This window comes from Chaetodon auriga, chromosome 10 (assembly GCF_051107435.1).
Source record: "Chaetodon auriga isolate fChaAug3 chromosome 10, fChaAug3.hap1, whole genome shotgun sequence".
In the NCBI taxonomy this organism is placed as follows: Eukaryota; Metazoa; Chordata; class Actinopteri; order Chaetodontiformes; family Chaetodontidae; genus Chaetodon; species Chaetodon auriga.
This window is the reverse complement of record NC_135083.1, coordinates 25,713,422-25,728,551: the sequence shown is the minus strand read 5'-3', so window position 1 is coordinate 25,728,551 and position 15,130 is coordinate 25,713,422. Positions and strand designations below refer to the sequence as shown.

Genomic DNA, 15,130 nt, shown 5'->3' with positions numbered 1-15,130 from the left:
ATTCGCTTTTGTACTTTTTGTCTCACTTTTATTGTGGAAAAATCATCAAACACTGCATGCTTATGAAATGCATTCTTTGGTACCATGCTGTATATCCTCTACTTTAGATGGTGATATTTTTAAATTCCGTTCGAAATTACTTTTTTAAGAAAAGACATGGCTAAGTTTGGTGTATTTCAGCCTGATCATTCCTGAAACTACCTGTAACAATTCTCTGTGCTAATCATTGTCTGAGATGATTCTTACCAAAGTCTGGAGGTTAATGAGGCTATAATGACGAAATCATCCCTTTAGGCATAGATTTTGCACATGCATAGAAAGCCCTAACAGAGTCTCTCTTTTTTTTTTTTTTTGAACAAGCACTATTACAACAGTCCAAGACGGTGTTGTCCTCACATGTTCATCTGTAACCTGAGGTGTCAGGAGAGTTTGTAACACAGAACCAGATTACATTACAGATTGAGAAACAAGTGGGAGTTTATCAGAATACACAGATATTCAGTGACGTCATCTAGTCTTATTTGGACTTGACTCTTAAATCTCACTTTTTAAAGTGGTAGTAAGCTGATTTTAAAAGTGCCTTAAATAACTTTATGACTACAACAAATTTTAGTTGACACTGAAAGGGATTTCAGGATTTACAGGGATCTATTGGCAGGAATGGAATAAAATATTTCTCAATGTGTTTTCATGGGTGTAATCACCTGGAAATAAGAATTGTCATATTTTCAATACCTTAGAATGAGCTCTTTATATCTACAGTCTACAGTGTCTACAATAGCCCAGAACAGACAAACCAAACAGTGGCTCCAGAGAGGGCTTGTAATGTTTTTACCTTATTTAAAAGCCATCTTCAGTGCTCCTAGGGGCTTCGGGGAGGATGAGGTGAGGGGTATTCAACTGGTTGCTATATGCAACCTCACCACTAGATGCCTCTAATTCCTATACACTGGACCTTTAAGGTTACCAATGACTGACCATACCATGTTCTTGTTTTATGTCTGTTCACTGAACAAAAACTGGAGGAAAATTGAACGTGGGCTGACTTTGCCAGCGCTGACAGATGAAACAGGAAAAGTGCCTTCTACGAAAGAGTCTACAACCATGCAAGCGCCTCTGTGTAGATGAACATGAGCACAGTGATGCTTTGAGTTTAATGCTGGTGTGACATGTGTTGACATGCTATCATTCTCTAGTTAGCACTAAACAGGGTACAGCTGAAGTCGACGTGAATCTTGTTAGTTTTGGTCATATTTGTTCATAATTCCAAGTATTGGACAAATTCAAACTGTGACCTGATGATGACCAACACTTTCATGAACTACAGGACAGCACGGCCAATGCTGTTTTACCACTCTCCTGCTCTCCTCCAAACACTGTGCTTGTACCGTCGCGGTTTGTCCCACATGACATTTAAGGCAGCATCAGTCCTGCCAGACCATTCAGTGATGTGGAGCAAACGGTGAAAGCTGAAGTGTGTGTAGAGATTGAAGCTTCCAGTGTTTTCCTGTCACACTTATTTGTTCTCTCTTGTCTCAGTAGGGAAGTAGAAAACCTGACATGAGACAGAACCATGACAGAGAGCAGCAGGGTTGGCAGATATTTTAAAAAGCTTATTTTCATAGTTTTCCTCATCCTGTTTGGTCTTAGCTAGATCAGCTATAGAAGAAGCATAATAACTGTGTGTGTGTAACTTCTTGACTCTCCTCAGACGAACACACTACACACACCCTGTGACATGCGGCTGGTCAACTGTATCACCCAACCTTGGTAGCAATGAACATGTGTGGGGTTGATGGGAAAAGCTAGTTCTCTATCCCTTTTGTGGAGGCTTGTTTTTCAGCAGGGTGTCAGTTTTCAGCCTGTTTCAGCTCAGTCATGCGGGATTTAACAGCATCGAAACCAGGCACCTCACCTGGGATAAAGACCTTGGAGACTGAAAACAATCCAACCTCCAGGGAAAGCGTGCTGCTGTTGGTGCTGTGTGTGGATGTACATGCATTTATTCATTTAACAGAATGAAATGTTACCTTGATCTGAGCATTTAATATTGCTGCAGATGGGTTCACATTGGAGTTAGTTGTTAGTTGTAAGTCATACAGATGCTCAAGGGTACCTTTGTGTGTCTGTATGAGAGGCTATGGGGTGTAATAAAGCATTGGTGTTTGATACTCTAGGAATGACACGAGGTTGGCATATATGGCCTCCTGTTGGTGCTATTGGAAATATACAGGGGTCACAATTTACATACACTAGGTAATATCCAAAGCAAGTCTTACTGAAATTTGAAAACCCATTTGTTTTCTCATGGACTAAAACATTAACAAGGGCAAATTTTGATCTGATTGTGGATCACAGGTAAAGTTAATCAAATATCATTTGCAACAATCCCCTGAGGACCATAGAAATTTTATGGTAATCAGACACATTGTACAGATATCTTGCTGTGAACTGGTGTCAGACAGACGGATGGATGGATGGATGGATGGATGGATGGGAAAGACCCATGCCACCATTCTTCTGGCCCAGTGCTCACGCAGCAGAAATCATTTGTGTGGCCTGGCTCTCACTAAACCCTACAGAGCTGGATGGTACAATGATATATATATACAGTGAGACATTATAAATTTGTCAGCCAGCACATATTTTGTCCGTCCATTAACATGATGGCTGCTATCCCTATATCTGCTTTATATCGCTATATCTCTGTATATGCTATTGTGGACAATGTTGCCAATCAGTGAGTTGTACAGTGGGCTACTGATTTATGACAGTGTGGGATTAGTCATTCCCATCCAATGATTCTGGCCTACACAGCACACTGTGCTGTCACATGACCACAATGACAAGTAAATTACACTATTTAGCCCAAGTTAGTTAGTTATATTGGATATTTCTAGGTAGAAGAACTAGCTGTTAGTTATTTGACCCCAGAGATGAGCCATCTTTTAGCATTTGATTTGAAACTAGAGGGATTAAGCAAAATTCCTTCCTTTCTGCAGCATGTATGCACATTTACTTGGATGCCACTGATTACACACTTTCATGAAACCTGTTGAAATTATGTGCACTGAATGGGTCTTATTGCATATGTCTGTGTGGAGAAAGAACCATTGTGTTAGTTTGCCTTTAGACTGTTGGCATGTAATAACTGGCTACTGGCAGAGATACTGTATGTGCACATGCTAAATCCCATAACCAGATGTAGCAATTTAATGCACAATGCACATGCACACACACATGCATACACATACATACACTCCTCAATAACTCTGATAACATACATCAGCTCTTAAATACCACTAAAAATCCAATGTGTGTGTGTATGTACATGTCTTCTACTCTGTGTCATTCTCCCACTCACAGGAAGCTCAGGAAAGCAGCCAGTACTACGAAAGAGTGTGCAAGAAGCTAGTCACAACAACTCCCGGCACAGTCAAAATCACAAGCTGAAACACACTCTGCAGAGAGCTGACGCAGCCTGACTCACCCTTTGACAATATTCTTAATGCATTATTCAATATGTCATAGTGGCTGTGGAGATTTTATTCCCAGGAGACTTGTTCTCTGACACTTCAATGACAGCCAGCGTGATCTGACTGATCCGCAGGCTGTACAGTACACATATGGTTGTATTTCATTCACAGGGCTGAATGTGAAAGCTTTTGCTCTCTCCGTCGATTTAGTCAGGCTTGGTGTTGTGAAATGGATGTTAAGTGCATGACTGTGCTTGAGCTTGTCTCTAACTTGCTGTACAAAAAGGGTGTTGACCAGCAGTTTAATGTTACTGCCTTGAGGAACTCTTTTGTTCCATTTTACTGTCATTACCTTTCATAACAGCCTTGCTCAACATATGACACTACACGTGAGAATTCAGTCTCCCACTAAAGCATGATGGAAAGTTTTGATGAAAGTTATTTTTTCCACATATAAGTTCAACATAATTTCATTCAGGGGTGACTGGATTGATACCTTAAATATCAATACTACCTCTACCAAATACTAGCATCAATTGGATCAATGTATTTTAGCTACTTTTATCAAATAGTAGAGAAACTGTCTGTGCAAACAACATTTCATTGTCATCTTCATCGTCTGTTTCACCTCAGTCTTTTGGTTTTATGGCCTGCAACTTTTCTGTTTGTTCAGTCACAGAAAAAACTCCAATAAACCCACTGTACACTACCTGCTCAGGACCAAACCGCAGACAGACACAGTTAGAGATGAGCTGGTGAATGAAGTAGAACATTTAGTAGCTAAAGAGACAGATATTTCCCTGAAACCAAAAACCAAATCACAGCTAAAAGGAGAATGAATATTGGATATACAAGGTCTATCAGGTGAACACAAAGAAGACTCCAAATGAATGCTTATGTTGATCTGTGTCTGCTGGTTATGTAAGTTATTAAGTTATGCAGTTTATTCAGAAGGAAGTCGAGTCAATTTTATTTACATCAGAATCAAAAAACAGAAATCACAAATTTGCCCAAAGGGCCTTACAATCTGTACAGCCTTCGGCATCCTCTGTCCTTACAGCCTTAATTTGATGGAAGGAACCCCAGGAAGAGCAACACATTAGCCTATTAATAATGCATTCAAGTCATAACACATTCACTACATGATAGTACATTCACTGCTTTTAAAAAAACAAATATTGGTGATTCTGGCCCTTGACGTTTCATAGGTCTACTTGGTTTTCGTCTATGCAAGAACCAACATGGGACAGAAGTGTCCAGTGTGTCAATATGTCTAATACTCAAGTGGATCCAAGAGGAATTGTTAGCAGCTTTGAGTATGGGGTTTTTGATGCAGATGGAGGGTGAACTGTGAAGTTCAGGAAAAATGACCTTTTGTTGCTCATTTTGACTGTGGCTGCTTGTTAATTGTTGAAGCATCAAACTACTCCCAGTGTCTCTGTTCGTCTTTGTTGGGCCTGTTTATTGGCATTTTTGTACATTTATTTATGCAGTTTGGGTTTCAGTAGGTTTTCCACAGGTCAGGTTTAGGAGCTGTGGACCACTACCTGGTATTACTTGATATGAAAAGTGAAACCACAGTTATTTCCCATTGTTAATTTTCTGACTGTCATTCCTGCCATCACTCTGTGAGGTGCAAACTGAGGTGTCTTGTATAGAGAATATTAAAAAAGAAAAAAGCAAAGGTGTGCACATCCGGAGTTCTTCACAGGTGCGTGACAGAGCACTCATAACAATAGAAATAGATTAGAAGTAATGATAAGATTCTTGGTGGCATCCCTTTGGTGTAGCAGATATCCTTGTCATACAGAGAAAATCTCATTTTGGATGAAACTATATATGCAACAATATGTTTCTTTTTGCTATCTAAACAATCATATGTCATAGTTACAGCAGGGTTGGGTCCCCTAACAAACCCCCGCTTACGTAATAGATTGTATTTAAATAGACAACTGAAAGCAACAAAAACACATTGTTTTAACTGTCGTCACTATTAACACAATGTTCTTTGAGTTTCACGCTTCCAAAACAGTGCTGATATCCATAACAACACAGCATTAACATGCAACAACAAAATGTCCATTCAGGATTCCTTATTGGGTCAAATATGATGATTTTGTTTATGTGACGCCCTTGTAACAAGCCTGAATAATTGCTAATTGTCTTTATGAACCTGTGCTAATGCTGAACGGTCAATAAACAAACAAACTCTGTTCCAGCAGCAGTGTGGCTTGTCTAAGAAAAGTCACTACATGTACGTGTTGGGACACGTCAAAGATAAGTGGACAGGCTAGATGCTTGTCTCGCATTTCCACAAAGGCTTTTTTAGACACAATCTTCTGCCTATTATCTTTTTTTCTGTGTGTTTTTATAGCCTAAGCATCTCTTGCGTCCAAAAATGAGTCTCACCCAACAACATATTCATTCATTTATTCTCTCACTCTATTGATTATCATTAGTGAAATAAATTGTTGTTCAGTCTAGAGGATCTAATTACCACTAAGCCTTTTGCCTTCACCAGTCACTAACAGGCCATCACATATTATACTAAATCCCTTCAGTTGCCACTCAACAATAAAACATTGGGAGCCTTAGCTCTAAGCCTGGTGAGTTTGACTAGATATCTGCTGTTGGTATACTCATTCAGCTCATTTAGATGAACAAATGGATGCTGACAGAATCTGAAGGTTTTCAATGAATTGTCCAGATAACCTGTAACTGTGGCAATATTAATAATGTAACTAATATTGATTTTATCTTCAGTTTAGCATCAGTAAGACAGTAACTTAGCTTGTTAGTCCCACATAAAAGTTGACTGAGACAATGCTATTACTGCCAGTGGTCTACTTTGAGCTGGTCTTAATGATGGATACTGAGCACAACTCTATGCCACTTGATTATATGATATGATATGATATATGATCTGGGAAATGAACATCCTGTTTCTCCTGAAGCACAGAACGAATATTGAATACCAAGGGTTTAAGAAATGTTTCATGTCCTCTATGATCCACTGATTACTGTTTGGAACAGGTCTACTTTTCACTATAGATGGGTTTCTCTACAACATCCTCCAAACAGGAGTAAACATATTTCAAAAATTGCTCCACAATGTGGTGTACTACTGAAGTGAACTACAAAGTTCACCTGAATTTAACACTATTTCGAAATTCTTGTCTTAGAGATGAATCAATGAATGGACAAAACACTTCCGACAGCATGTTGGCATTGGAATTACCACTTCACATTCCAAGTCGTAATCACACACATCACCCCAAGCACTGACAAACACACACAGACACACACACATGTGTATATGAGTGTTTGATGGTAACAAGAACGTGCTCAGACCTGCAGCACAGGCAATCTGACCGCCAACCTTCTAAAAGCAGTTCTCAACACGTCCTCCAGCCGGCCCACCATGTCTAGCTAGCCCTAACTGACTCTCTCTCTCTCTCTCTCTCTCTCTCTCTCTCTCACACACACACACACACACACACACACACACATTGTTCAGTCCATAGCAGGGAGCAGGGTGGATCACATACACAACATTAAAGCTTCCAACTTTAAAAGCTGATTTATAGGAGCCTTTCAGAGAGGTAACTGTGTTCTTGTTTATCTAATCTTTATGTGGGTGGGTCGCTGGGAGTGATGTGAGGCAGAGGGTGGAAAGGTTAACAAAGAGAAACAAAAGAAGTTTAGGTAGGAGGGTGAAGTCAGTCAGAGGTGTGGCGTAACATGTCGGCAGCTGTCATGCTGCATTGTACATAGACTGAAGTTTTGTATCAAACTAGAGCAAATGAATGTCTTGAAATCCTTAACAGACTTTGCATGTTTTTTTTTTCTTGACATTTTAAACTCTAAGTCACATTCATGTTTTTTGTTGGTCTCCACATTTTAGCCTTTCTTTCTCTGTCTACAGTTTTGTGTCAGTTTACTGCTGCCCTCAGTTTTATTTTTTCACAGCTAGTATCTGAATCATTTAATATGTTCGGCTTGTGCTGTGACATCCAAATAGAACAGCATCATTAAAGGAATCTGAGGTCAACTGAAGTTTTAGAGAGCCCAAAGGGGGCTTCCAGTGACACTCAGTGACCCCTGAACTCAGTCTTCAGTCATCAGTTAGAGCTGGTTTTTATGCACAATGAGACAGACACAACAATCTAGGATGCTATTTTTAAGCTAATATATGGGTCTGTTATTGGCTCTTTGTCAATTCTGGAGTGTGTAGCAGTTTGTGATTGGTCCACCTGATTTGTCCATTGTATTTAGTAAGCCAGTTTGGCATCAGTTGGGTTTGAAGCATAGTTTGAAAATGTATAAATCTGTGGGTATGAAAGAAGTGAGTTAACCGGACCTCTGTAGCCTCTGCTGGATCGATGTTGATGTCTTGTTTTTAAGCTGTCTATTGAAAGTCCAACTATATTATAGGAGTGCAACGATAACCAGTTGAGGCAGATCGCTGACCACCCAGAGCCTGGGTGGCGTCTGTCTGTTACTGGTTAACATGGGCTAATTTCAACCAATCAGGTTAATGAACCATATGATGTTGTAGTAGTACTCTTGCCAGTCAGGTGAAGAGTGAAAACATCTTTTCCATTGATAAAAGCCTTCAGCACTGTTCCTTGATCTTCTTCAATGAAGAAATACTCTCTAGTTCTGATGTATCTGATGCCAGAGCAGCATCAACACTAACCTCATTAGGAATTGCTATTCTTGCTTTCAAATGAAAAGTAGCATCTCTCTCTTCTCTCTGCCATGACAACTTAACCACACCTGTAGCTTCCAGTCCCTCATAGGATGCTGATTGGTCCAAAATAATTGCGGTTTGGCTACAAGCACAGAGCTTGAAGTCTGGTAAGATGTATTCTCCTCTCCTGATCTCAAGATCTCATAAATCCAGCAGCCCCACAAGCTACAGCTGCATTAATATATTTTTTGGTCACTTGGGGCCACCAGAACACATTTAAAACCACCTAATAAATATAGCATGATCTGATATTGGTGTTGTTCCTACAGCAGTGTCATTATATTGCTCCAAGACCATCATTGCCACTGACACTGTTTGAAGCCGAAGCTTTGCAACAGAAGTTAACCTTTCTAACATGAAGTTAGAGTTAACACTGTGAAAGATTCTATTTTAAAACAAAGTACAATCTTTTCCTAAACCTAACCAAGTAGTTTTGTGGCCTAAATGTAGCCAAACTGTGACAGAAAACTGAAAATAAAGAAGAAAGTGAAAACAATAATAATAACTTAAAATAACAAGCCAACCGTAAAACAATAAGCTCCACAAATGAACCAAACCTCAGTCACTGAAGTTCTGTGCTTAATTATTCACCCACCATTATCTGCTCCCAATACAGACTTTGTTGCATTTTGGTCAGTTGCAGTGATGGTCCTGCAGCAACATTAACTATGATGTTGTAGGAACAATACCAACACAGTGATATCCAATAAACTATAAATGTAATTAATATCACCTTCACCTATCACCTGTCACTATCTCACCAAGCAGTTGCCTATTCACATCCAGCAGACACAGAATTTTCATTCATTGGACTTGTGTTTGTGTCCATCTGATAGAGGTAAATTCTCTCCTTTTAGTTCTGGATTGGTCTCCATCATCTCTTAATCTGCTGAATGATCCACTACATTCATGCTGGGCTGGTGGCGTAAAGCGGATTTATCAGAGATTTTTATTGCTGAGAACAGCTGCGTGCTACAGTATAGTCATGTCTCCATCTTATTGTGATTTAGATTGTGGTCAAATATATGCTTGTATGGGTTCACATCAACGCAGGTGCAATGAATTAGACTTACTTATTTAGTGGTTTGGTTCTGTCAGTCTTTTCCCCAGCAGAGATTTTGATTTGTCATAGCAGGAAAAGCACAGGTGCTTGACAGTGAGCCAGCATGACAGTTTGACTGTGAGCCAGCATGCACAATAGAGGAGCTTGAAACTGAAGCAGATTAATGTAATTTAGACATTAGAATTTACACCTACTTTATGCTTTTCCTACTGTCTGTCACATGTCAAAATGTCTTTTGTGAAAACAGCCGATTGTGTTTCAAGACAGCCTGAGGAAAACAAGAATGCTGATCTGATTTATTGTATTTTTACAGTCACTTAGCTTTTTGCAAATAAATTTTTAATGATATTTTAAAGCGAGGTTTGTGAGTCAGCATTGGCATTGGCATATGAAATAGACGGTGGATGTGTCCCCTTATGTCTGTGGTGCAGGATGGAAGGTACAGCCACAAATCACTTGCTCTTTATTCTGGAGCTGGTATAAAGATCAGCAGCACACAGTCAGCATCCACAGTGTGTTATGCAGCTGCAAACATTCAGCTCTAAAGCTTGGAGTTCTATCTAAAATAATTACTTGACAATATTGCAGCTGGGAGCAATTAAGCTAGCAAGTACATAAATAGCTAACTAGCATTAGCTCAACATGAAACTGAAAGTGCTACTCTTTTGAAGAAATTGTAAAGCATTATAGAAATATTGTTACCATTACCTAACCCAATTAAAAAACATAAATGATACGCCACATATCTGAATTCAACACTGATTTGCCTGGATGTGTGTCAATCAATCACTATGTTGCTGTCATGACCGTGGCTTTCGTATGATTCATATGATGCTTGCAGTGCTTTCTGACAGAACCTGTCAGTATGCAACAGTTAGCTGTCACGGCGATCTTTTCTAAAGAGTTCCAGGAGGCTCAGACTCAGCTGAAATAATTGTGCTTCATCCTGATGAAAATGCCTATGCTGCATGCATCAGCACATATGTGTTTGGGTGCATGAACATGCAGTACAATTAAGGGTCCCAGTTGCCAGATTACAAATCCCACCATGGCAAAGGTATGACCCCCTCTGTTTGGCTCTAGCTTGTTACCTTCTTTGTTGGGCTGGTGTGGTTTAGACATGAGTAGTGATGATGAATGATGGTTGGTTAAGATTGGAGGAGGAATATTAGGGTAAGCCAATCAGAGGCAGAGCAGTGTTCTGTCCCCTTCTGGCCAGTTCCAGTTCCAGCAGTTGGCTGTTATTCTGGTGATATGCTGTCCCCTATTTGTTTGAAGTGACCTTTAACAGGTGGCCAATTCTTACACATTGCACCTGCAGGATGTAGCTTGTGGTGCACGGCACAGGAAAAATATCAAGGGTTAGAGTTTAGGGTTAAGGGAAAGGAGTTAGTTCAAATCTTTTCTGTTTTGTGCTGATCACAGTGTTACCCACAATGCTTTCTTCAACACGTACTGAAGTAAAGGAAAAACTACTGAGCTCTGAAAGTACTTAAAGTATAAATACACAAAAATTCAAATGGGTTAATATTACTTACGGCTACTGTTTACAATACAGTGTTTGTTCCCAAGTGATTTTTGTCCTTTTGAGCCTTGTGGAGGCTCGTGTTTTTCTCATGTGTCTCATATATTTCTCCTCTATCTGTGTATTTGTGCTTGTCTCCTCTGCAACAGGTGTCTGCAGCTTGGCCTGATTATGGTTTGGAGCATGACCAGAAGGTTTTTTGAGTGATGGCCTCCGACAGATGTCCTTCATCCTAATCTGCTTTTCACAGAGGAAAGACTAGGTTTTCCTTGGCCCCTGCAGCTTCTGAGCGTTAATAAAATGTGTCATTTGAGGATATTCTCAAGCAGCTTTTCTGGACAGTGCCTGGGAGTTTTCATCAAAGACTTCCTTCTGTGACTGAAGTCACTTTTGAATATTGGATTGTATTTTTTAATCTGTTTCTTTGCCAATATTTGACTTGGGATTGGCCTGACAGCTTGACAGCTTTAGATAGTACTTATTCATTGCAATCTAGCTTTTCGCTTCAGTTTGAGGAACCTCTCAGGCTGCATTTCCTCCTTTATCCCATGTTCACTTTGAACAGTGGAGTGGAGTTTATGGAATATTTTTGACGATGAGATGTTTCTTGAGCTCCATTTTTGGCTACTTTTAATTACTAGTTTGTATAACAGCTTGTAAATGCACTGACAGACAGACTCTTTGGGGTGTGAGGTCAGCAACTACACCTTGAAAATCTGATAACACGGTGTGATCACCCGGACTCACCCATCATCCCTCAGCAGTCATGGATTCTGTGGCTGCTAGAATGGCCATGGTGACCGATTCTCCAAACCCATCGCTGAGGTCAAGGACTACTGTGACAACAGATGGAGACTCTTTTGTGAGCACTGCCAGCCTTCCCTGTAGCCACTTCCTGTCCGCCAACATCATCAATGTTGGTAAGTGATTGCATTTATGACCTATGAGAAACCTGCATGTGGTGATAAGTGCTCGTTTGATTAAGGAAAAATGACAATGTGCTGGAATCTGCCTGTAAGTGTGAATGTGTCAGGTCTCATGTTGTGCTGTTGTGTATGGTCTCAAAATATAGTACATTTGAAGGATGGCACTGGCATTACTGCATGCCTTCAGCTATGCCAACTTCAGCTTCAATGTTTAAAGGAGATGTTCAACATAACTGGCTATATCAAAAGGATGGTGCTATATATACACGCATACATTATATATATTCATCCCACAGACCTGAATACTGCATAAATAATGAGATAATTGCCAAGGCCAAGAGGGTAATAGCAGAGTCTATGTTTCTAAATGGAATTTTTTGCTCTGCAGACCCAGAGATTTTAACACCCGCTGACCTTGAGTCTGTATATTGGGATGGTAACTAATTCTTTTGGAAAATTATAAATGTATGTAGCTTTTATTTATTGATTGATTTTCCATGTCGCCTTTAGGCCTCATGCGTTGATATGGGGTGCAATGAGGCTAAGGGTCAATAGCAGGGCTTCAGATTCACCTTCAGCTTTATTTCTTAATGGATACATTTTAAGTTGTTTTTTTTTCCAGTACTGAACTTTCTATATTATGGCTCAGGGAGATAGGTAATAACTCAGCAGTAACTGGGGCTAAATAGATAAACATGTTCAGATGTAAAGCACACACTGAGGGATAATACGACCAGTTAATAAGGAGAGAAATACCTGGTGGGGATGTTATCAGCAGCTGATACCTTATTACATGGCACATAGAGATGAGAACCAGAGATCTGTGCAAAACAATGATGTGAGAAAGCTGTACAGATGAGAATATTCTTTAGATGAACATTTTGAGAGAGATTTACTTCCTAACTGGATGCAGTGCGGCATCTCAATATCCATGTTTTCTACTATATTCTATATTCTATGACCAGTCACGCTGCTACAGCCAGCATTTTTACCTCCGGGGATGTGCTTCTCTGATGTGTAGGGTAGAGGAATTTTGTGAGTGCTCCAAATGCTGGGAGGAAAACGAGGGCCTTGCTGCAGGGAGCGATTTGATTGGCTCCATGAATGCTTAAAATACATTCAGTGTGGAGGTTTGCAGTTGTTATTAGCACTGACATTCTGACAGGGATGCTGTGTTTTAGCCTTCATTGTTGTTGTCACAGATGGATAGGAGAGCACTGGAGTAAAACTGATCAATAACTGGTCAGCTTTTTTTTTTGCGATGCACAATTAGCTCAAATAGGTATTGATGGGGACTGATGCACACCAGTAAATCAAAGACTGATGGAATTCTGAAGGAATCCAGAGGTCTGGACTGAGTATTGATGCTAGGCAACGTTCTCTCTGATTTGAATTTCAGTTCTCTAATTAATTAATACTCATGTAACCCAATAAGGTCTTAGCTAAACTCGTGTTCAATCAGAATCAGAAAAAGCTTTATTGCCAAGTACAATTTTACACATGCAAGGAATTTGTTTTGGTGATGTTGGTGCATGACAATCTTCTAAAAATAAACTATTAAAAAGTAAAAAATATAACAATATAAATATATATACACAGTCTTTTTTTTTTTTTTTTTTTGAATGTTCACAAATGTGCTAATTGAGTTAACAATCCAACAACGCCACCCGGGGAATTTCACCCAGGGAATACATCATATTATTAATTATTACTTTGACCACACAGGTAAGCTTGACAAAGAATTTAACAGACATGGTTTTGAGTTGATAAAAAGAGTTTTCTTTTGTTTGTAATCTCCTTCAGTAATGCAAAGCATCACAAACCATATGACATAAAAGAACATAAAACTGCAGGAAGATTGTTGAAAAAAATTAAATAAAATAGGGAGGTGGAGGGCTGGACAAAAAAAAAAAAAACTAAGGAAGCATACAAAGGTGTTACTTTTAGGTTGGCATTAAAATTAAACACTGCAAACAAAGCACACTAAAATATAAAAGAACACACAAAGGAATAAATAAGTAAAATCACACAGCCACCTTTTACATGGTAAAGCACTAGGCCACCTCTGTATGAATCAGCAAGTTTCAAAATGTAGTTATACAAAAACAAGCCTCACAACCCTAAAACAAGCTACAATCTCTGGTAATATGTAAAACGAATTAAGAATATACAAAAAATATAAATAATAAAAAAGTCTATGCATAAATACACTAAAATCACTGAATAAAACCTCGCACTTAAACCCAATAAAAGAAATGAAAAATTCAAGTGAGTTTCAACAAGCACAAAGCAGCAGTAACACGGGTTAGGCAATCTTGCTGTCTGTGCGTTGCTCACTGAAACAATACAACACCCGATCAACACTCAAGTTGACCGGCAGTGGCGAATACAAACATGGACAGCGTCATCGTTGTCTTTTTCGAAGTGTAACAGCCCCACACGGAAGCAGCAGCAGGAGAGAAAGAGAGATATTGGCTGGCACGCCAGGTCCCCTCATTTATATGCCGCTAATGGCGCTGATTAGGAGTTTCGCTGCAGGTGCGTGACCAGAAGAAGCAGGGCCGTTGCTGTTACAGCACTGCGGCCCCCAGTGGTGGGGCAGACCTAATCTGCCGGTTACACTCACAAAGTAATTTTTGCATTTTATGTGAAAACCCGATTCCGAAAAGCCGCTATGTAAAATATGCATAAAAAAGAAATGCTAATCCTTCTTGACCTATATTTGGTCAAAAACAGCACAAAGACTGGATATTTAATGTTTGACCTGATCAACTTCATTGATTTTTGTAAAAATCTGCTTATTCTGAATTTGATGCAGCAACACGTTTCAAACAAGTTGGGTCAGGAGCAACTACAGACTGGGAAAGATGTGGAATGCTCCGAAAACCCCTGTATGAAACACAGGAAAACTGTTGTCAGTAAACCCAGTTCATTTGCAAATAATGGCATTCTGGTTGTATTCATGTTTTACACAGAGTCCAAACTGTTTTGTTACCATGGTTGCAGTTAAATTGATCTCTTAAATATCTTGCACTGGAAACAATAAATTTATCAGGCCATGGGCAATCCAATGTAAGTGAGCTGCTGACCCTCACAACCAGACAGCTTTGTTCTACACCAACCAAATATTGCAATAAATTATACATGGAGAAATCCACTGCTTAAAAGACAAATATTGTCTCAGTCAACCAGAATGCAGTGCAGCCTCAAGCAATGTTGAATTTTGTGTGCATCTATATCAACAACAGTTGGTGCATGAACGCTGCCGTTTGTTTGTAACTGCTGTGTATATCCACCCATGAGCTAATGCTAACATAGCCATGAGTAGGCTTCATGACAGCATCACCAGGCAACAAAACAAACACCCTGAGAGCTTCTTCATCGTTG

The 15,130-nt window shown here is 39.6% G+C and overlaps 1 protein-coding gene across 1 annotated transcript in view; it reads left to right on the top strand.

Annotated features, from left to right (window-relative positions):
- Window positions 1–11,363: 11,363 nt before the first annotated feature.
- The window catches only part of plch2a (phospholipase C, eta 2a), a 168,461-nt gene continuing 164,694 nt past the window's right edge, over window positions 11,364–15,130 (top strand). The window contains exon 1 of the mRNA XM_076740470.1: window positions 11,364–11,737. Coding sequence (XP_076596585.1) covers window positions 11,584–11,737 — 154 coding nt within the window. The 5' untranslated portion in view covers window positions 11,364–11,583. The remainder of the gene's footprint in view (window positions 11,738–15,130) is intronic.